The sequence below is a fragment of the Kwoniella pini genome, chromosome 4, assembly GCF_000512605.2.
Source record: "Kwoniella pini CBS 10737 chromosome 4, complete sequence".
In the NCBI taxonomy this organism is placed as follows: domain Eukaryota; kingdom Fungi; phylum Basidiomycota; class Tremellomycetes; order Tremellales; family Cryptococcaceae; genus Kwoniella; species Kwoniella pini.
Window position 1 is genome coordinate 1,742,880 of NC_091719.1, and position 22,664 is coordinate 1,765,543.

At 40.0% G+C, this 22,664-nt stretch overlaps 6 protein-coding genes across 6 annotated transcripts; 3 read left to right on the forward strand and 3 right to left on the reverse strand.

The window, feature by feature from the left end:
- Positions 1-3,787: 3,787 nt before the first annotated feature.
- Positions 3,788-8,057, forward strand: I206_103669 (uncharacterized protein; the record flags this gene model as incomplete). Its single annotated transcript, XM_019153104.1, has 8 exons — positions 3,788-4,770; positions 4,834-4,962; positions 5,015-5,093; positions 5,152-6,351; positions 6,422-6,768; positions 6,826-7,084; positions 7,162-7,545; positions 7,635-8,057. The coding sequence occupies 8 exons, from the start codon at positions 3,788-3,790 to the stop codon at positions 8,055-8,057; spliced, it is 3,804 nt and encodes a 1,267-aa protein (XP_019013265.1).
- A 750-nt stretch (positions 8,058-8,807) lies between these two features.
- Positions 8,808-10,998, forward strand: I206_103670 (uncharacterized protein; the record flags this gene model as incomplete). Its single annotated transcript, XM_019153103.1, has 5 exons — positions 8,808-8,892; positions 8,983-9,380; positions 9,466-10,521; positions 10,590-10,735; positions 10,830-10,998. 5 exons carry the CDS (start codon positions 8,808-8,810, stop codon positions 10,996-10,998), a joined length of 1,854 nt encoding a protein of 617 aa, XP_019013264.1.
- Positions 10,999-11,594: 596 nt separating this feature from the next.
- On the reverse strand, positions 11,595-12,718 carry I206_103671 (uncharacterized protein; the record flags this gene model as incomplete). Its single annotated transcript, XM_019153102.1, has 4 exons — positions 11,595-11,720; positions 11,832-11,920; positions 12,211-12,367; positions 12,581-12,718. 4 exons carry the CDS (start codon positions 12,716-12,718, stop codon positions 11,595-11,597), a joined length of 510 nt encoding a protein of 169 aa, XP_019013263.1.
- Positions 12,719-13,121: 403 nt separating this feature from the next.
- On the forward strand, positions 13,122-16,392 carry I206_103672 (uncharacterized protein; the record flags this gene model as incomplete). The annotated part of the gene is made up of 6 exons (XM_019153101.1): positions 13,122-13,568; positions 13,628-14,129; positions 14,192-15,354; positions 15,405-15,941; positions 16,007-16,291; positions 16,354-16,392. The coding sequence occupies 6 exons, from the start codon at positions 13,122-13,124 to the stop codon at positions 16,390-16,392; spliced, it is 2,973 nt and encodes a 990-aa protein (XP_019013262.1).
- A 199-nt stretch (positions 16,393-16,591) lies between these two features.
- I206_103673 (uncharacterized protein) lies at positions 16,592-17,923 on the reverse strand (the record flags this gene model as incomplete). The annotated part of the gene is made up of 1 exon (XM_019153100.1): positions 16,592-17,923. The coding sequence occupies one exon, from the start codon at positions 17,921-17,923 to the stop codon at positions 16,592-16,594; it is 1,332 nt and encodes a 443-aa protein (XP_019013261.1).
- Positions 17,924-18,679: 756 nt separating this feature from the next.
- I206_103674 (uncharacterized protein) lies at positions 18,680-21,931 on the reverse strand (the record flags this gene model as incomplete). Its single annotated transcript, XM_070202812.1, has 5 exons — positions 18,680-19,410; positions 19,474-20,881; positions 20,985-21,082; positions 21,146-21,362; positions 21,428-21,931. 5 exons carry the CDS (start codon positions 21,929-21,931, stop codon positions 18,680-18,682), a joined length of 2,958 nt encoding a protein of 985 aa, XP_070058913.1.
- Positions 21,932-22,664: the final 733 nt, after the last annotated feature.

Sequence of the window (22,664 nt, forward strand, 5' to 3'; positions counted from 1 at the left end):
TGTGAGAGAGCCTTTATGCTCAATTGAATTTGGAAATGATTGGGGGATTGAAGAAAGAAATGAAAAGACGACGAAAGATGATAGCTATACGGGTTTAAATAGGCGTTGTCGTTGGCCACTTGTACGAATCTGCATATACTGAAAGTAGACCTATGAGGTAATCATTCTAATTGGTCTTCTCAGGAAGAAAGGATCTCGAGCTACCTCATAGGCCATCAGCATTATCTCACTGGCCGTCATTATTTCATAGATCGTCATCATTACAGGAGATACACATTATCCCTCCTTGGCGTGGTGGCACCAGACAATAAAATGCGAACAAAGCAGGTACATGATTTGCGACGGTATAATCATCCCATAGGCCACACACAGTGTCTCTCCTTGGTCTTAATGTATCTCTAATCAAAGGAAGACTCAGAGCAGAGCAGCACGTCATTGGAGATATCATCATAACCTCACAGAGCTCACACAGTGTCTCTCTTTGGTGTAACAATCAAAGGTATGAAAACAAAACAGCTACGAGAATCAAGATATCATCAAGATATCATATCATCGCATATGTGTGACCAGTCTTCAACAGGATTCGGCAACGCTGTACCTGTTGAGCTACCTTGTCATAGAACGCTGACTTTGATTTTGAGTGTCCATGCACTCCGTCTATCTTGCATCACCCATTATGATGGTGAGAATTGACATCAGCGGCGTTCATTATGATGTATTGGGTTACAGGAATTCGCCACAAGTATATGACGAAGTTTGAATCATGAGTTTCCGGATTTGGTAATTATCTTTTTGATTTCCTTTCGATCGGTCAATTAATTTTCCGCAACTTTAAGCTTTTTTTTTCCTTCTCTAGTTAATACTACAGATGTTATTCTACCAGGGTTTTAGTCATCTATTGACGATCACCTGTTCCAAGTTAATAACGCCGATATCGGATCATCTACCATGGCAAACATGTTGTTTACAAGAACTTTTCAATTTAACTACACTTTTTAATAATCGGTGTCATTGTTCTTGCAATGCTATTGATTAGCAATGTTATGACTTTCAAGTTACAATTTTATGCGTATATCATGAAGTGTTCCTCAATTGTTATGAGGTACTCAATAGATCCTGAAGATATCATGTCGTATCCGAATTTGGGGAAACCATAGCCGCAAATCGGATCATCTTGTGAATTTTCGACGCGCCATATATGTATGGATTCCCACGATTAAGTAGAGTGGTCAGAAGCTCTTTTCCACGTTATTTTTAAGGGCATGTCTCGTTATTTCTCAATTGATGATTAGGATATTTTTGTAATGATAAATGATAAATCATGAATGATAAATGCTGATTTCGTTTCAAAGATCTTAAAGGGCAAAAAAAAAGGAGAATATATGAACCCTGAATTTTTTCTTTCACTGAACCTTGTATATCTATCCATACTAAGGCATCTTATGATGAGCAATTATGCATGGAAGTTGAACTTGTATCTATGCATGAAGGAAGCAAGAGTATAGGTATTGATACGAATTGGTCCAGTAATATATGCATCATGCACTTTACATATGAAAGTGAGGAATTGAAAAGAAGAGTAGTAGTATCATAATAATCTGATTTGAGCCTATCATTTTATCGTTTTGATTATATGTCCCTGGATTTATCGTATATACTTTCGGATTGTCCCTTACATTTAGCGCACTTTATTCAGCTTGGTACAAAGACAACATGGGATTCATATTCAAACACCTTATTCTTCAACATACATGATAAGTAGATGATCAATATTACATTTGGCATTACCATTCAGATCAATATCGATAATCAACTTCATCAATAGGTAGTAAAGTGGAGCTAGAAAAGTGGCATGAGAAAATAATAAAGATCAAACAAAACTCCCCGATTAAGCTTCATTTATTCAATTTAGACTATTTGTCGCTACTTCCCACTCTACCACAACTAATAACTCAAAACATATCAAAATCAAGTATCTCAGTATACCATACTATCGCGTGTTCGACATATCCATTGCATTTTAGAAATCTACATAACATACAAGTTAGAAAACGGAAAATCATAAGGATCAGCCGATCATTTAGACCGCGTCAAGGATCATACATACCGTTCCTGCATCAAGGACTTTGACTTTCGGAGCATTCGGAACCTAACGTAGGTGGGGTTTATACCTATTAGAATATCAACATCCAACATTCCACGCTACTATCAAGGACGAGAACAAAATCAACTCGACCTCTCCTGGCATCTTAGCATTGTGGACGGAAAAACATATATCCTTTTCTATCGTGAAAGTATAGTCAGAATATAGGATACTATCGGCCGTAAGACCTCTTTATTGATACCATCCTTCAGCATCTTCCATTTATACTTCAACCTTCAACGGCTCCGGTCTGCCTAAATTCGTACTTAGAATACTATATAGCTGTTGGTGCATGTGAACAAGCCACCAGTAACGATTCACGTGTAGGACAAGAATTTTGATTGACACTTTCAACAGTAACTCAATCTCAGCTGATAAACAAATCTCGTTATCTACCGTCATATTGCTTGATAACTCCTCAATATATCTCAAATATAGAATAAGATCATAGAAGTATACAAAGGATTGCTGGTCATCGTGCAACCGCTTGAATTTTGGTTCCGGATACCGCTCATTTACCCATTGATCGATATATCAAGTTCCGACCTCCCTTTCAGCCGGACTATCAAGGTTACCCGTGCAACATTGTCCTTTCATGAACGTCATATACGTCTATCATTGAAACTGTGGTATAATCATCAGCGAATCTACGATCAGATCATTGTGGAATTAGTCAGTGTGAACAAAAAATACACGATACATACACACAATCAAGGGTTATCTACTACTATCTAAAAGCAAAAAGCAGGAGTCAAGTCAGTTTGCCCTGAAGTGATCCGTAGCTCAAGTCAAGATCAGTCAGTGCATATCTTGAGCCGTGTCCGAATTGTAAGATTATAGACCTAGTTAGCAGATACTTAGACATTGGAGGGATAGACAGAAAACGGAACCAAGGTCAATGAACGATAGTGTCACGCACGGTCATAATAACCTATGTCAGTGTCAATTTCTTACTTACCCACCTCATACCCAATCTACTTGTGTTCAGCTCAAATTCACAGAGTTTATCTAAACTCTAATCTCATCTATATCGATTAGCATAATTGATTAGATTGGAGAAAGGAAAACAAGCTTACCATATACAAATCATTGTTGTCCAATAGCCTTCAGTACATAATCTCACATGAAAACATTGATCCTACAGTCAATAATCAAAAGTGAACAACCAGGCGAAATCCGCAAAAAACTTCTTTACAACGCGTTTTAAGCTAGAATAATAAGGTTAGAGATATATAGCCCCCACTCTGAAATCTTCTTTAATACTTCTAGAACTCGTTCTTACATCAATCCACCCTAGAAGGAACGGAGGCAGAATTGTAATTCAGGTGGCAGGGATTGAAGAGTATTTGGAGTCGAAGTCAGCTGGAAATTGTGGGTTGAGATAGTCTATATATGTGAGTATTCTTCACAATCCTCTCGGCTACTGTCCCGACGTCTTCAGTCCCATTGCACACGCTTCGCTCGATTTGCGCCCTGGGTCAAGCAGACATAAATATTGAACAAAACTTTCGCTTCAATGACTGGCTTGGCTTGATGATCATTTTCCATCACGCGTCATATACAAGACGAGAATCACCAGCTGACAATTTGACTTGACTACTGTGATGTTGTTTCATACAGATTGACTACACTTTTACTCCCAACATGGCTTTGCCCCATCCTCCTCCTCCAAACCTGCATCCTGGTCAAAATCCACAACAACACCCATTCAGCCATATGCAAGGAGCTCCAGGCGGGCAGCCAATCCCAGGCCAGCCTTCTCATGCCCAACAAATGCAAATGCAGATGGCTGCTGCCGCAGGACAACCTGCTGGTCAACCTTTCCCTCATCAATATTCTGTCAGACCACCTCCACAGGTCAATATGAATGCCGTTGCTATGTCTTCTCAACAAGCCGCTCAATTGCAACATCAACAGCAGCAACAACAACAGCAACAACAACAGCAACAACAGCAGCAGCAGCAGCAGCAACAGCAACAAGCTGTTCAGCAGCATCAGCAAGCTATGCAACAGCAACAACGGCAGCAACAGATGGCTCAACAACAGCAGCAGCAACAACAACAACAGATGGCTCAACAAGCTGCTGCAGTCGCTGCGCAAGCTCAACAACAACAGCAGAATCAACAGCCTAGAGCTGTGATACCCCCCTCACCACATCACCCATCTCCATCACCTCATCTAGCACCTCAAGGATTCCCCGGGGGTATACATCCCCAACAGTACCCACATCCGCCCCCGCAGCCGCCAGGGCAACAAGGAATACAGCCCGGTCCTTCTCCTGGTCCAGGTCAAATGAGACAACCACCTCCCCATCCGCAAGCTGTGCGTCCACCACCTCAACAGCAACAACCTCAACAGCCTGGTCTCGCACCACAACATCAACATCCCTATCAACCGCACCCAGGTATGCCAGGTCCTTCGCTGCAACAGGGTCAACCTCAACAACCGCCTCAACACCTTGCTCAGCAACCGAACCAACCACCTCCGGGCTCCAATGGGATAGCGCCCGGAGGCCAGCATATGCAACCGCCACAGCATATGGATCCTCAAGAGGCTTATGCAATGTCTAGAGCAGGTGGTTCGGTCCAAAGCCAGATGGGTCAGCGTTCTTGGGATAGTGAGAGCGTGTAAGTGGTTCCGAACGGATGCAATGTGTCGACTTCAGCTGACGACAACTAATCGATATCCAGGTTAAAATTGTACATCCACGATTATCTGGTAAAGCATAACTTTCCTGCCGCTGCTGCGCAATTCAATGCAGAAGCTGGATTGGCGGAACAGGGTGTGCCGATAAATGTTCGGGAAGGTGTACTGCATGAGTGCGTATATTCATCCTCGAGTCATAGGATCTTTGCTGATTGTACCTCATAGGTGGTGGTGCGTCTTCTGGGATGTATTCAGTGGAGGAAAAGGTGCGCAGGGAGCTATGAATCCAGCTGTTTACAATGAAGTGAGTGGATAATCCTCTCAGATCCCGAATCACCGTATCTGACATACCCGACCGTCAGTCGATGTCGCGACTACGAAACATACGGAATCAGCAATTAGGTATAGGACCCAGTGGGTATGCGCAACAACCTCAGCAAACACAGCAGCAAGGGCAACAACAGCCGCAACCCACCACTCCCGGATATGCTCAAGGTCCTCAACAGGGACAACCGATCTCATCCCAGCAGATATTGAACATGCGACAGCAAGCTCAAGCTGCGGCTCAAGCCAATGGTATGAGCCAACAGCAAGCTGCTCAAATGGTTCAACAGCAGATACAACAGCAGCAACAACAGCAGCAGCAGCAGCAGCAGCAACAGCAACAGCAACAAGCTCAGCAACACCAGCAAGCTATGATGCAGCAACAAGCTGCTCAAAGATTCGCTCAACCCGGCCCTTCAGCTGCCTCTCCCGTTCAAAGGCCACCTCAACCCGGTCATCCAATGTATCAAGGGCAAACACCTCAGCCTCAGCCACCCCAGCAAGGTCCAACACAACATATGGGTGGATTACAACCGCCCAATGCTCCGCCAGGACCGTCTCATTCACCTGTCGCCCCCTCGCCGCACATGATGCATCAGCCACACCCTAGCGTTATGCCTTCTCCACACCAGAAAGGGATGAGACCGCCGCCACCTGGTATAAATGGACAGACGCCCGGGGCACCCAACCCATTGATGAGAACTTTGACACCTCAGCAACATCACGCTATGGCTCAATCTCAACAAGGTCAGGGACAACCCCAGCCACCTCCGAGCTACTTACACCCCCAAACTCCTCAGCAAGGCAACGGAACTAGTCCAGTGAATGGTCCTGTAGCCCCTCCACCTCATGGTATGCCGCAGCCACAACAACAGCAGCCGCAACCGCATCTCACTCCAGCTCAACAACAACAGATGTTACAAACGCAAGCGCACGTTCAAGCTGCTCAGCAAAGAGCTCAGATGAGTTTAGCGGAAGTGCAAGCCGTCCAAGCCCAACAACAAGCCGTTCAACAACAGCACCAACATCAAATCTTGGCACAACAGCAAGCTCAACGTGAACAGCAAGCTCAGAGGGATCAAGTCTTCTTTAATCAACAACAACATATTGCAGCCGCTGCTTCGCAAATGTGGGGACCGCTTGGTATCGGACCCGTAAATCCACAGATAATGAGCCAGAGTGCTGCCCAAGTTGGTTTGGGAGGGAAAAATCCTCAGGAAATGGATGATGCCGAAAAGGTAAGCTCGTTGAAAGCGCTGAAATCACAACATTCGGATGGAACTAATCTCGTACCTCTTCCCCCTACAGTCTCGGCTGGTCAACAGATATCGATTGACCCTTGCTGAGAATCAACGGCGCGCAATGATGGGCTTGAACGGACAACCTACAGGACAACAGCAGCAGGGTCAACCGGGTCAACCACAAACCCCATCGTCACAACAGGTCCAACCACAGACCCCTCAACAACAACAGCAGCAGCAGCAACAGGCTCAATATCTCGCTCAACAGCAGATGATGCAAGCTCAAGCTCAAGGTCAACCGCAACAAACACCTCTAGGACAACAACAAGGCCAAGCTGGATCAAGTCAATCTCAAGCTCAGGCTCAACAAGCTCAAGGACCGCACTCTCGAGTTCCCAGTGGTGCGATGCACAGGTAAGCCAGTCGACCACAGTCTGACGTTTCGAAGGCTGACATCCTCTTAACGCACAGACTTAACGGTATGCCTCAAGGTTTTGACGGTATCGCCATGCAAGAGTCAGATTCACATGCTTCTGCCTCTGGCCCTCGCGGTGCTTCACCCCCTGAGCGTAAGAGGATGCGTAGGAATTCCGGATCAGCGGCACCTAGTCCGTTCCCCGGTGGTCAAGCTCAGACTCCTGTCAACTACGGTCAAGGGATGACACCTCAGACCTCAGCTAGTACGCCTCAGCAATTCAGCATGATGGCAACCGGTGGTAACGAAGCTCAGGTGAGTCGATTATCCTCTGACCTGATGTCGGTCGTACAGATGAAGCTGATATGACCCGTAACAAATCGCAATTGCAGTCTGTGAGACAACAACAAGAAGCGCGGATGGCGTACGAGAAGAAGATGCATCAAGACCAAGCTCAAGCTATGCGGCAACTGGCAAATGGATCTTTACCGCCGGGTTTCCAACCGCATACACCGGTCATGTCAGGATCCTCAATAGATGTGCCTTCGCCAGCTCAACAACTCAATGCCAACTTGCAGGGTGTCCAAGCCTCACCTAGAAATCCATCGCAGAATCAGATGAATCGAGATAGGAATTCGAGTAAAGGTGTGACGGCTGGTACAATGTTACCACCACAAAGTCCCGCTATGGTCACTCAACGTTCGTCAACTCCTAAACCTGGTCAAGGAGGGCAGAAGGCCGCTCAAACTCCTAAAACTGCTAAAGAGGAATTACTGGTGAGTAATGGGTTTCAATTTGTAACGACAGCTTCTCCAGCGTCGCTAGCGAAGCGAGGAAATATTGCTAATCTCCTCGTATAATGTAGAGGGATACTGTTGCTACACCAAAATCTCAATCACTCAACCCATCTCCCAATAACGCAGTCATACATGTCATCGATACCTCAGCAAATACCAACTCTACCCACGGTTTAACACCTTCGCCACCATCGGCTTCAACCACTACTCCAGCAACCATAGTGAATGGTCCTATATCATTTTCAAACACAAATAGCAGTACCAACAACAATAACAATGATACTAATCTAAACGGCGACGCGACATTGAATGGAGATTTAGGGTTAGGTAGTATGGATTTCAACCTTATGGGAAATAATATGGGAGTTTTAGGTGGATTAGAGGGAGGTGATTTTGATGCATTGGCTGCATTCGGTGAAAATTTTGATTTTGGAATGTACCTTGCTGGACTTGAAGAAGATGGAGATGGAGGAGAGGTTGCAATTGCTTAGGCTTAGGACTTTATCAAAAATCATTAATATCTCAAACGCATCATCAACTTATACATCAACATTGTTAGTTTTTCGAATTCTGTCATTTTTTGGTTATCAATCTTGTTACTTTTTCTTGTTTTCTGACTTTTTATCATTTCCTTGTGCTTTTAATTTGTCATATACTTATATCGATATATAAATTGTGTTTTCTTATATTACTTCCTAGTCATCTACAATATTGTTTTTCTCTTTGTTTTCGGTCTTTAAGGGGTTTGTTTCAAGGTCAACTTTAGAATTATCTTGTTTATTATTATATATTTTATAGTAATACCTACAACATTGTCATTTCTAAATTATAAAGTATAGTGAAATTGTACTGTAAATAAAGAGATGGACAATAATATCTTACTATTACAATTTGATTCCGTCAATTCCACATTTGAGCCAAGAAAAAGTCTCCGTGATCGGTGCCTCTTTTATTCCATTCGAGGGATAGGGATGCACGTGCGTCATGTCATATTATTATTATCATATTAACGGTGACTGATCACTTCCTTTTTTTCTGAAATTTATGACATCTTACATCGCATCGAACCTTCCTTTTTGTCTAGCATGTAATTATACATCTTCTTCTTCAACTCGACTCGACTCGAAAGAGAGACCAAATAATACATTCTGCCTTTCATCATTTCTTATAATGATCCGATAAGTTCATTTATCAATTAAAAATATACTTTCGCCATCACCGAAAGAAACCAATAATTCATAATGGCAATTACACCTCTAGAAGATGGATCAGATAGATCAATAGATGCTAGATCAATCGTATCTTTAATAGTTTTCTTCGTTTGTAGTGAGTTATATTTATATAATTTTAAGATGATCTTATCACTCGATAAGGAATTTAAAAAACTAATGAAATGAAATGAAATGAAATTTTTAGACGCTCTTGTAATTTATCCATTGAAAATTCCATTCCCACTTATATTTTCAAAAGGATGCGATTCAATTCAAAATAAAATTTCATTTGAAATTCCTTGCGAAAGACATGAACCAATACCTAAATCATCTTCAAATTCATCTATTAATGATACTGAAAATGATAATGATAATGTAAATAGATTAAATCAATTAGAAAAAGAAAAATTAAAAAATTTACCTTGTGCAAGAAGATGTAAATGTAAAAGACTTTATTTTCCACTTGATTTACGTACTGTACCTGTTATAGGTGTTTTATTACTTTTAGCTTCAACTTGTATACCTCCTAGTGTAGTAAGAAGAGGTATTGTAGGAAGTGGTGGAGTTAGACCTTATGATATAATGATTTTATTCACTTGTTTTGTAAGTGTCACTCTCTATCCTCCCTCTTTACCAATTGTCGATAACACATTTACTGATTTCATTCTCTTATTCCAAAAAACCTTAGGCATACATCTCAATATCTTTAGATTGTACAGGATTACTTCGTTATACAGCATTTTTAATTTCATCAAAATCAACTTCTACAGGTGGAGGAAAAAAATTATATAATTCATTTTATTTATTTTTCGCTTTTATTGGATTATTTTTTGGAAATGATCCTTTAATTTTATCAGGTACACCATTTTTATCTTATTTTACAAGTCATTCTTCAATAAATCCACCAACTGCTTTTTTATTTAGTCATTTTCAAATTTCAAATTTAGTTTCAGCTTTTTTAGTTTCTTCAAATCCTACAAATTTAGTTTTAACTTCTGCATTTGGAATTTCTTTTTTAAAATATTCTGCATGGTTAGCTTTACCAACTATTGGTTCTGCTATAATTTTATTTCCAACTTTAAAATGGATTATATTTAAAAAAAAAGGTTTAATTCCTAATAATATTTATCCTCCAAATATTAATCCAAGAGATGCTTTAATTGATCCTTTTGGAGCTATTTTTAATGCTATAATTTTTATTATAACTGTTATTTCACTTGTAGGATTGAGTGCTGGACATTTATTAGAAGGTATTGAAGGAGTTTGGACAGTTACTGTACCTGCTGCTGGATTAGTTTTAATTAGAAATTTGATTCATGATTGGAAAAATCGGAATTCAATAACATCAAATTCAACTCTTCATTCCACTACGAATGAGGACGTTGATAATAATAATCAGAATGGTCCGGCAATTTCAAATGAAATTGATAATAACCGATCTAATGTTATTCAAATGCAACCCACCGATCGACCAAATGAAAAGAATATCATAAAGTGTAAAAAGCTTATACCTTTTAGACCATTATCACCGTTTACAGATAATTTTCCAAATACTTCAATTATTATATCAAGATGTCCATGGACATTACTTCCATTTGCATTTTCCTTTTTTATTCTTGTAGAAGGATTACAACATACAGGATGGATTAGAGTATTTGGAAATTGGTGGGGTCATTGGGAATCAGTCAGTGGAGTTGCTGGAAGTGTTTGGTTAATGGGTGTTTTAAGTGTAATTGGATGTAACGTGAGTAAAATATAACTTTGAAAATTTTATTCGATTCTTTATAATGCTAATTATATATTTAAATATAGATATTCGGTACAAATATTGGAGCAACAATTTTACTTGCTCGTGTATTGCAATATTGGGCAACTACTAGAATTGTTTCTAATAGATCTTTATATGGAGCAATCTTTTCATTAGCAGTAGGAAGTAATTTTGGTGCATATTCATTTGTGTAAGTTTCATATACTTTAAAATATGATTTAATCAAATCATGAAAATTCAATTAATTAATTGATTTATTTGTTTTTTTTTTAAAAAAAAAATAGATTTTCAGCATCACTTGCTGGATTATTATGGAGATCAATTTTAGCTCAAAAAGGAATACATATTACATTGAAAGAAAATATTAGATGGAATTTCATTTCTGTAACAGTCACTATGATTGTTGGTTGTTTAATAGTTGCTGGAGAAGTTTGTGTAATGTATAAGAGCTAGGTATGAGATGAATATGTATATATGACTATAGAATTTTGAATTATCTGTAGATAGTCAAAGTTATTATATAATTGAATGATATTGTTTGTGAATAACAGTAATTTTAGTCAATGAAGAAATTTTGATATATACAAGCATAGTCTCGAAATCATATTGTCTATTCATCATAGAATGGAATTCTTCTCAAGATTGAGGAGGCTCAAGATAAATTTTTACAGGTCTTTGTATGATGTTGATGAATATCAGTAATGACTTTCATATAGAATAAAAGTGTATACAATTGAAAATCAAATAGATGATTCGTTAATGGACCTTGAGAATGCTCATGAACATGCTCAAAACTTGCTAGTTTTGCCTTTATTTGCCTTTATCAAGGAATCGTGATGAAAGACATGACAACTGGGGTAGTATGGGCATTAGTCGCTTCCGCATATCATTGGCTTTGGATAAGTAAGTAGAAGATCATTTGTATATAACCAATATCAATTTTGCAGTGTCAATTGGATTTCATACCCATTCGTTATTCTTAGATATGATTCCAATTTCTTTTTGGTATTTCCTTCCCTTCCCAATCAATTTCTATGAAAATGTCAAATTTACTTGGCAAGAGCAGCTTGAAGACCTTCAAATACTTCAACTTCAATTCTAGCTTCGGCTTTCTCTGATTCTGGAGCGGATGAGGAAAGTACTCGGTTAGCATCGGCGAGACCGGATCGGATGTTCTACGAGTCAAGTAAATGCGTTAGCATATTTTATTAGTAGATGGAAAATGGAAAAAATGATACATTGTATCAAGATGTGATGGACGTTACGTCAAGAAAAATTGAACTCACCTCAGCGGAGAAGGTGTCAAGAGGGTATGCCTCAACAGCGTTGATTGTGAGAGTGTTGTTTCCGTGAACAGTAGCGAAACCAGAAGAGACTATTAGAAAGCACAACGTAAGTAAGCCGTTCGTCGTAGCTTCTAACTTCGCAATTCCTATCTCTAATTTTCTTCCTTATTCCGACCTCTAGATTCCCTTGCATCTTTTTCCTCGTGACACTGAGCCTGCCCATTGCTGCTTCTCTTCGTCTAATGACATGGCCAGCCTGTCTATTGCTATGACGACTGATAGGTGCCATTCAACCCCGACTTTTTCCTCAGTCTCGGCCGATAAACCCTCATTTCTACTTTCCCATCATGCAATTGTCTTAATAACACACGCAACTCACCAAACCATTTCTTTCCGGCTTGTCCGTTCTCCTCAATAACCTCAACTACACCAGCTCGGAGAGCTTCGACTGAAGCAACGTGGTTGGCAAGAACACCCATGTCACCGGTAGCGGCAGGAAGGTTTACTTGAATGACACCGGCTGAGGAGTACAGAGACTAAGGATCGGGATAGATAAAAAATAGTGTTGATGTTCGTGGTGTTATGTTCATGATGGGAGAAGCAATGTTGATAGAAAGATAGAATGTTTTCGTCGATAATTACGAGAATTGAAGATAATTTTATAAAATCACTAATTAGCATATTTCCTTCAAACAAATACAATCCACCTTCCAATCTCCCAAGAATATCCAAGAGAAATGTGAACCTACTTGATGAGGTAATACCAAACTTAATTGTAATTTACCATCAGAACCAGCAGCTTCAGCGTAACCTCTTCTAGCCATTCGAACGGCCGAAGCTTGTCGGGGGAGAGCTCGGAGAGAAGAAGAAAGTCGAGAAGCGAACATTTTGGGTGATTTTCTATCCGAAAAACGATGAGCGAGACCGACTAGGAGAACAAGCTATGACCAGGTATACTTACGGGAAGGTTTTGTACAAATATGCTATCGTTGAAATGACTATAATGATCCTTAATGTCGATGTCACCAATACTACTACTAACAACAGCAGCACCAAGTGAAGGAGTAGAATGATCCGAATCACCGCGGTAAATGGCAATGTGGCACTTATGGATATCTAAAGGGGATAATTAAATAAGATTTGCCACATGTTCATCGGTTACCTCCACTTGCATGCTTCAACTGTTTAACTTTTTTGAAAGATTCAAGTTAAGCTTTAACTTTCAAGCTTATTATAAAAAGTATCATATAGTCGACACGCATATTAACAAAAGTTTAAGTGTCAGACAAGATGGCGAGAGGATCTCAACCTTTCTCCGCATCAACTTCTTCAACAACCAAAAAATCAAAGCCTATATCATCAGCTAAGGCAAAAAGGAGACAAGATCCTTCAAACGCTTATACTTATATACCATCATTACCTAAAAGACATCGAACTTCTGCAGCTCAATTATCAGTTTCTAAAGATGAATTGGAATCAGCTGGTCCATCAAGGCGGCGAGCTGAAGAATCAGATGATGAAGATGAAGATATGCAAACTAGAATAAAGAAAGTTGCTATGATGATTGCAGATGATGAGAATACAGGTGAAGTTGAAAGTGATGAATCTGATATTGATTCGGATGAAGCTTGGGGTTCTGATGGATCTGATGAAGAACGATGGGGTGATGTTTTCAGAGAGCTAGATAAAGGAAAGGGAAAGAAAGGGAAATCAAAAGCTAAAGAAGTAGTTCGAAAAGTAAGTCTCTTTTTTTTGAGAATGATAGATAACGAAGCTGATTTTTCGTTCTCGAGTAGCCCACCAAACCGCTTACTGTCAATCTTGATGAAAGTGAGGATGAACCGGAAACGAAAGTTTCAGGGAAGAGCAAAGGGACGAAGGCAACTAAGGCAACTAAGGCAGCAACGCCTGTTGAAGATGACAGTGATGTTGATAATGAGGAAGAGATCAGTGATGAAGAGGACTTCGGGTCAGAAGATGGTGATGAAGACGACGATGACGACGATGATGAAGATCAAGATGAAGATGATGATGAAGAAGAAGAAGACAATGACGAAGATGAGGAGCCCGAAGAAGAATCCGATCTTGAATTGCCATCTGATCTATCGGAAGATGATGAAGAAGATCCCGAAAACTTAAATGGGTTGGATGCATTCGTGGACTCGCTCGCAACCGCTGACAAAAAGCGAAAAGCAGGCGAAGATGGTGATACAGAGAAGTTAGAAAAGAAGCGTAGGGTGTTGCCTGTCGTGTCCGGACCAGGTCTTCGAGAAAATGGAGATCTTGCCCTGAAAAATAGTATGTGTTTGGGTAAATCATAGAGGATATTCCAAGCTGATTGAGGAGAATCCGCTGTACAGATCAAAAGCTTGACCTTTCATCCCTTATATCTTCACATCCCTCACTCTCAGGAGCATCAGCTCTTCTACCAGCAAAATCCGACAAGAAAGCTTCAACATCCATCCTGAAGCAAGGCTTGGTATCAGCTCCTTTGCCAACGGTCGTTCAAGATCGATTAGATCGAGAAGCAGCATACGAGAAGACTCGAGAAGAAGGACAGAAATGGGCTGGAGTAATGAAACGAGTCAAAGAAGCTGAACATCTATCTTTCCCTCTGCAACCTGAACAGCGAGGAGGTGTGAAATCGACAAATGAGGTATTAGCAGGGTTCAAACCTTCAAACAAGCTTGAATCCGCAGTTACAGCTTTACTGAAGAAGGCCAATTTGACCGAAGATACACTTACGAAGAGAGAAGATTTAGCTTTAGAAGCTCAAGAAATGACTATCGAGGAAATCAAAGAGAAGCGAGATGCCTTGAGGTATCAACGTGAATTGATGTTCAGAGCGGAAGCGAAAGCTAAACGTGTGGCTAAGATTAAATCGAAGACTTTCCGTAAACTCGCTAGGAAGAGAGCTGCGAAAGAAAATCCAGGTATGGATCTTGAAGATCTAGAAAGGCTTGATCCTGAGGCTGCTGCTGAAGAAAGGGAGAAGATGGAACGTGATCGAGCGAGAGAAAGAGCTACCCTTAGACATGGTGCTAAATCAGGTCGATGGGCAAGGGATGTAGGAGGAGATGGAGAGGAACTGGAGGATCGAAGAAAAGCAAAAGAAGAAATGCTGAATATGAAAGAAAAGTTAACGAGGAAGATAATGGGTAAAGACGATAATTCTGACTCTGAAGATGAGTCTGAGGAAGAATCTGAAGAAGAAGAAGAAGGCATCAAAAGCAAAGCGTTTGATCAATTAGCTGCTTTAGATGCTAAGAATGCTGCTGAGCAACAAGGTAGATTAGCTGGTGGAAAAGGAATAATGCAAATGGCTTTCATGAAAAAGGCTGAGGAACGAAATATGAAGAAGGTCTCCGAAACAGAGGCTGACCTGAGAAGGGATATACAGATGTTTGGAGAAGATCGCGCGAGCGACGAAGATGAGGAAGATGATGATGAAGAGGACGAAAAACCAAGTATGCTTAAGATAGGGGGAAATGAAGGCAGAATGGTGTTCTCTGGACCTGCAGGAGTGAGTACTATCATTTAAATTGCGGAATATTTGCTGACATTCACTCAAAGACTTCTTCTCGAGAAGAACAGGAAGACAGCACTCCCGAACCTACACAAATTAAACGACCATCAGCATTGTCAAAACCTCGTATCTCACCTCTTCTTGCCGAGGAGACATCTGCGGACCACAACCCGTGGTTAACTTCAACAACATCAGCTGGACCATCTCGAAAACGTAATGCTATAGTCGGATCGGCAAACGCAAAAGGCGAAGAGAAAGTCACCAGAGCACTGAAGAAGGCAGCCAAGGGCAAAGAAGCTGAAATAGATGACGGAAAAGTTGAGATCTCTCTCGGAAAACCTTCAGCACCTATCAAGAACAATAAGAAACCACACATTAATGGTGATGCTGAAAGTGAGGATGACCAAGATTCAGATGAAGAATTATTGCCCATATCAGGAAAGGGTATCAAAGCTTTCCAACAACGTGATCTTGTCGCTCAAGCATTTGCGGGCGATAACGTAGTTGAAGAGTTTGAGAGGGAAAAGGAAAGACAAGTTGAAGCTGATGCTCCAAAAGTAGAGGATACATCGTTACCTGGATGGGTGAGTCGCTTATTCTCCTAAGATTTTTGGTTTACTTTTGCTTACATGAGAGTTACTGGATATAGGGATCATGGGGAGGTAAAGGAGCTAAGAAAAAGAAGAATATCAACCCTAAATTCTTAGTGAAGACAGCAGGAATTGAACCTACTCAAAGAAAAGATTTCAAAAGATCAAACCTTATCATTACTGAAAAGAAAGATAAACGAGCTTCACAATTCCTTTTACAAGATTTACCTTATCCTTATACTTCGAAAGAACAATACGAAAGATCTTTTGCTACTCCAGTTGGTAGTGAATGGAATTCAAGAAGTGGATTCCAGAAAGGTACTTTGCCTAGAATTGTTAAAAAGGTGAGTCATCGTCATGGTTTTTTGCATGGAACGGTTGGCTGATGAAATGATTCGTGTGGTAGCCTGGTGCGATTATCGAACCTGTTCGAAGGATGTTCTAAGTTGTGTACAAGGATCAATACGGATTTGAGAGTATTTATCTGTTTGTATTCGAGTTATTCAAGCCGTGTAATATTGTCATATTGCATACCTATCAGGCAATCTGCTTGGCAAACCTATAAATCAATAGTTTGAACATGCATAAAACATACTACACAATAAATGATATGAATTCGGGTAGTCACCATGTTTAAGAACAATCTAATTAGTCCAATCGAGGACTGAATATCCCTTCCTTCGCGATGTAAGCTCGGGAGGTTCACAGGGGTCTTCACTTTCGAAAAATGGATAAATGTCATCCTCATTCTCGCCAGTGTATTCCTGATTTTGTTCTACAGTAGGTTCTGGTAATGGATAATTCAATTTATGTTCACATTGATAAAGTGAAGAATCGTTATATAATCTTGGTCTATAAATAAAGTAAGATCTAAGAAGTGCTGTTCCATCAATCAAATTAATCATTTCCCTTTTAAGTGGAAATTTTGCATTTTTGAACTCTTCGATATCAGTATCTGACTTGAATTGTTCTTTTCTTGAATAATCTTCATAATTGAATAAATCAGTAATTTCTTCAAAAGATAGAAAATCTTCTTTTCTAGTTTCAATATTTGAATTACATATAAATTGATTACCTTTTAATAAATAATTGAATCCATTTTTACTACATCTATAAAAATTAGTTGGATTATTCATAGTATCCCTATTATATTTAGTATTTTCATAAATTATTTCACGATTTTCATTAATTGGATATCCTTTACAACTTTTTACTCTACACATATGAGAGTGTTTTCGTTTTGATCCAAATATATCTAATGTATACTTTTCCTCAATCTCATTAGTATCATTTTTGAAATCATTTTCATATCTTGAAATTAAATAATGTTGAAAGTATTTTGTATCTTCAGAATACTGATCAATTGAATTCAATGGTACTGTTAACCCTTGAATTCTGAAGCCTCTTGAACGCATCCACTTTTCATCAGATAAATTAGATATTTTGAAATTCTGTCTATTGTTGGAATCATTTCGATCATTATCAATTATATTGATTTCACCTTCATATCTTTGACTATCGAATTTATCTTTAATCTCTGATTCTATACATTTGTACAAGTCTTGTTGTAATTCCTCTGCCCTCTTTTTATCTTTATCACTCAAAAATTCCTTTCCAGTCTCATGAAGTGAATGATTATCAGTAATTTCCTTGATTAACCAATTATCTTGTTCAGATTGAGTAGTGGAATGATGTTTTTTCCATTTTACATAATCATCAATAATAGTACCACCACCCATTGATAATTCATCTTGAGGTTGATTTTTGAAATAATTTTCTAGTTTCTTAAAACGTTTAATTTCATTAATATCAAGATGAGGATCATTTTCATCATAAATTAAAGAATGAATACCATCAATTGTATCTTGTTTTCCATTTTCTTGAAAACTTTCTTCTTTTGAAATTTTAGTAACATATTTCGAATTTTCAAATGATCTTGGGTCACTCCAAGCTGATTTTTCGGTATCTATATTCATGGTTTCTGAATAATTCATTTTTATAATTGTAATTTTGTCAAAGGATAAAATTCTAAGTATAATTATTAGTAATTAAATCTGTGAATGAGCAGAAAAAATTTTCCAAATAGAATATATATTCTCAGTATGAAATGAAAGAAAGAGTGGCGAGGAAATGACAATTATCGATATGATTTTATATAATCTTCCAATCGACTCTTCTAGTTCAGTTAACTCTAGGTGATGAAATATGAAGAATTACGATTCTCCTTCTTGAATCTCAAAGGATATTTACTTTGCATCATCATCATCTATTCAGTGAGAGGTATTTAAAAATACGTCAATTGTTTAGACGAGAATCAAAGGTAAGCGTCATGATTCTACGCTGTAAATCCATTGTCCATCCGTATTTGCAAAACGTTCTTCAACAGATATTTGCAAATATACTCAAAAACCAATTCATATTGGCGATAAGAGTCGCTTATCTCGATATCTCCAAATTTGTGAATTTTCTCTTCTTTTGTAATCTTCTTTGGACAATGAACTACAACACTTTGCTGGTCTTAAATTTGCTGAATGACGTATCATCCTTGTAGCCAGATTTAAAGGAGACTATGCAATACATATCTTCTCTTGATGACATTTGTCATATGCTATAAAGAACAACAAGCTATGTATTTATCTAAGGTACTTCTTCCTCACCAATTATATTATATATTGTCCATTTTTATTCAAGTAATTGTAGTAAATCAGATCTGATTTTTTGCAAATCACAAATTACTTTTTCCCAGTTACCGTATTAGCACTACTATTTCCTCTTATTAAACTTGGTCTTCTAGAATTTGTAGCTTTTAAAGCAGGACTTTTTGTATGATTTGAAGAAATCGATTTTGATCTTTTTGAAATCCCATTTTTTACTTTTTTATGATTTTCCATATTTTCATTAATTTCTTCTCCTCCTTCAATTTCATCTTGTTCTTCTAATTCTATAATTTCTCCATTTTCATCTAAAATATCTTCTGATAAAGCAGGAGGATCAAATTCTTCTTCTTCACCTTCTCTCCAATCATATTCTAAAATATCCAATTCTTCTCCTTCCTCGTCTACGTTATCACCATCAAGATTCAACTCTTCTTCGTCATCAATATCGATAGATCGTAATTTCTTTACTTCCCTTCGTAATCTTTCTATATAATCATCACGTCTATCCACCCTTTCTTTCAATCTTTCAATATATTCATTTCCGAATCTTAATAAAGCCACTTTAGATACACCCCTATTTGGATTATCATCAGGTACTAAGCTACTTTTCGGTAATAATCTAGGAGCAGATGATCCTGGAATAGGTTCTCCTGATTCAGGATCTAAAGCTTCAACATTGATAGGAGGTAAAAGTAATCGTAATTCATCAAATCCAGCTTTGAGCGAGTCTCTTCGTTTCTGTTCAGCTGCTTTATGGGATGTCTTTCGGTTTTCCGGTTCCGTAGGTGGTGGAGGTGGTTTGGCAGCTACACAAGCAAAAAAAATCAATTCACATTTTCTCATTTTACAAATGAAAATGGGTGACGTACCAGTACGCGAGGCTGCTGCACTATGCGGGCGTATTGCTAATGCCCTCTTCCCATTTCCGGTGCTACCGCCTACAGGAACCAATTTACTTCCCGCGGTCTTCTTCCCTCCATTCCCGTTACTGTTATTAGTGACTGCACTCTGCTTTCTCGTATTCCGAATTGAGGAGGCAGGGGTACCTCTTTTTGGTGGAGCTGGAGCGGGAGGCGGTACAATACCAGATTGAGAATATTGCTGGTCCTCCAGTCTGAAATTTTGGTTTTGAGCCATATCGGCATTGAGAGGAGCCGCGCCTAAATTCATCAGACTTGCTGGAGTCATTGGTGCAACCCCTTTGCGGGATTTCGATGAGCCGTTGGACGGTACGGGGGGAGGAGGCATCATGTGACTTAGGTCGACAGGTGAGGGTGTTGAGGCGGAAGATATGGAAGTTGAGCTCGGTGCAAGGTTCCGATTCTCGATGGCCGAAGGTGGTAAATAGCCCATATTCAGCATATTGGCCGATGGTGGATTGGGATGGAACTTCTGCACGGCAGGTGAGGTTGGTACTGAGAAATTTCCATGCCCCATACCATTGGGCGTCCCGGAGGGTACTCTCTGATGGGATCGGTGGTTTGTAGGTTTTAACATTGGACTAGGTCTTGTTTTTGCAGGGAGAGAATGTCGATGAGGTCCAGCACCGGTTGAATTGGTAGGTATTAAGGCCGGTGAAGCTAGTATAGTCGAATGACCTGCACTTGATGAGCTGGCTATGGAAGGGGAATGGTACTGTGATTGTTGGGCGGGTTGACCGATATTTTGAGATTCTCCATCCAACATACCCACCAAAGCTCGCAAGTAGTCTGGATCACTAAGATCAGCGCCTGTTTGAGGACCTAAGGCTGGTGAAAGCGTCTGCTGAGCGCCTCCACTTGACCCGACTGGATTCAAGGCCGGTGAGGAGAGAGCGCTCAGAGGATGAGGTGTTCGAGCTTGTTGAGCATTGAAAGCTGGTGAGAATTGTTGTCGACTGAAGTGCTGCTGCTGGAACCGGTTTGTAGCCTCCAGGGCTGGGGAAGTGAGGGGAGAGAAGAAGCCTGCTGACGTTGGTGTTGTACCGGTACCAGGAGTCGTGGCTGGTCTAGAAGGTCCAGAAGGAGGATTTGACCCTCCTACATAAGGAGAATTCGATGAAGCAGCTACAACTGCGGCAGCGGTAGCTTGCATTTCCAATTGACGTTGCTGAAGTACAGCCAACTGTTCCTGGAACTGACGCTGTTGCTCCTGCAGCTGCTCTAAAGGAGATCTGTTGCCTCCTTGATCCGAGCTAGAATGCGACTGAGGATTAAATGCGATTTGCGTGGAAGGTGAGTGGAATGAGGTTGAGGTTGAGTGGGAAAGTGCCGGTGAAAGGAGAGGAAGCATATTGGGCTAAAATTTCAATGATAATAAAATGCTTTGAATCAGCTCTCAAAATACGTATTACCCGTCCGGGCTCTGATCTAATTTCATCCCAAAGATTGTGTCCACTTACGTCTCCACCAAATTCCGATTGGCCACGGGCAAGCATTTCAAGATGCATGGGTGAGATTGCTTCTTGTCTGTTCTGCGGTATTATCTCTCCACTTGAACCTGTCAAAACATTACAGGTTAATTCAGCTACCACCTTGATTGGAGCGGACCTTTCTGACGAACCTGGAGTTGGCATACCTCCTAAACCTGCTTGCCAATTCCTATCTACGCTTCCTCTATGCTTCAATCTCGGTCCTTCATGTCCACCATTCTCATTCTGCATGAACTTTTGCAGTTGAGCCATTTGCGCACCAGGAGAAGAGAGAAACATTTGAGCAAGCGGAAATTGGGGATTATTGATGTCAAACCCTAAAGGAGACTGCATATGTATGCCTTGAAGCTGCGTTCAAAGACCGTTGTTCATCAGTATAATCTGAGTATAATTGGTTGGACAAGTATTCTTACCTGCTGTTGTAAGAGAGCAGCTTGCAAGGCATCATATTCTTGACCCCCTCCGCCGAAATCCTGGCCATTAAAGCTCTCTTGTTGAGTTTGAGCTAAACGCCCTAGATCCGGCTGATCCAAATCCATAGCATTCTCTAACTCCGTACGATGCCCAATGGTATTCCCACCACTCCGATAATGTTCACTGTCATTGCCTGTTTTTCTAGTCGCGGTGGCTGGATGATTATGCGATTGCAAATGGTTGGAAGGTCCAGCATGATTATTACCTTGTTCCCATTGTTGCAATTGGTTTTGAATTGATTGATTTTCATTAAAGTGGTTTTGACCGTTGACAGAATTTGTAGGCGATGTCATATCGTTCGCTCCTGACATTCCAGAATCTAAACCTGCTAGAGCTAAGAAATCCAAAGAGAATAATTCTCCTCCATCTTGATTCTGCCCTTGTCCGGTTGAAGTCAAATTCGTTGGGGATGCCGCGTGTGAAGTCGATGTCGAGGCCGACATGGCTACACCAGGAATATGACCAGACGACGTAAGATGAGGAATTGATGCGATGCCAATCCTGCAAGGTGCCTTTGCTGAGATTGTTTCGCCTTTAATAAAGTTCAACCAACGGTAAGACCATTCAATCTCAGAAGTTGGGGTCTGTCCGCTGTGACTATAGGTGAATAGAGCACGAGACTTCCAACGTTATTGACCTAACCGAGCCACAAAAAAGGTTGGAATGTTATTTATACTTGCTCGCTTGACTGTTTAAAATGATAGAAAATTGTTTCCAAAATTTCGGTAAATTGGTCGGATGACGATTTATCGATTGTTATGACGAACGTGTGTGGGTCATAAGAAGAGTTTCAAGCGCTGTCATTCATCTTTAAGGAATAAATGTCGCCTTTATGTGTTTTTCTTTCTGAATATGAACATTGACTTGAATGTCGAGATTGGTACTTGTTACAGAAGATGAAGAATTTTTATAGTATCAATCGTTTTAATACATATGCTTGCATGAATAAGAGTGAAGTAATGACCTGCTTTACTATATTAGTACGAATTCAAAATTAGGTACCGGTGAAAATAATTAAATTACCTGAATCAGTAAGTGTTTATAAACTCATTCAATTAATGCGGCGCAATTACAAGAAGAAGAAGGGCCCCCTTGAAATCTGATATGAACAAAAAGAACAAAGGTGAAGCAGTTAAAAAGCTGAAATTGATCGCGTGCACGTGTGTAACATATCAA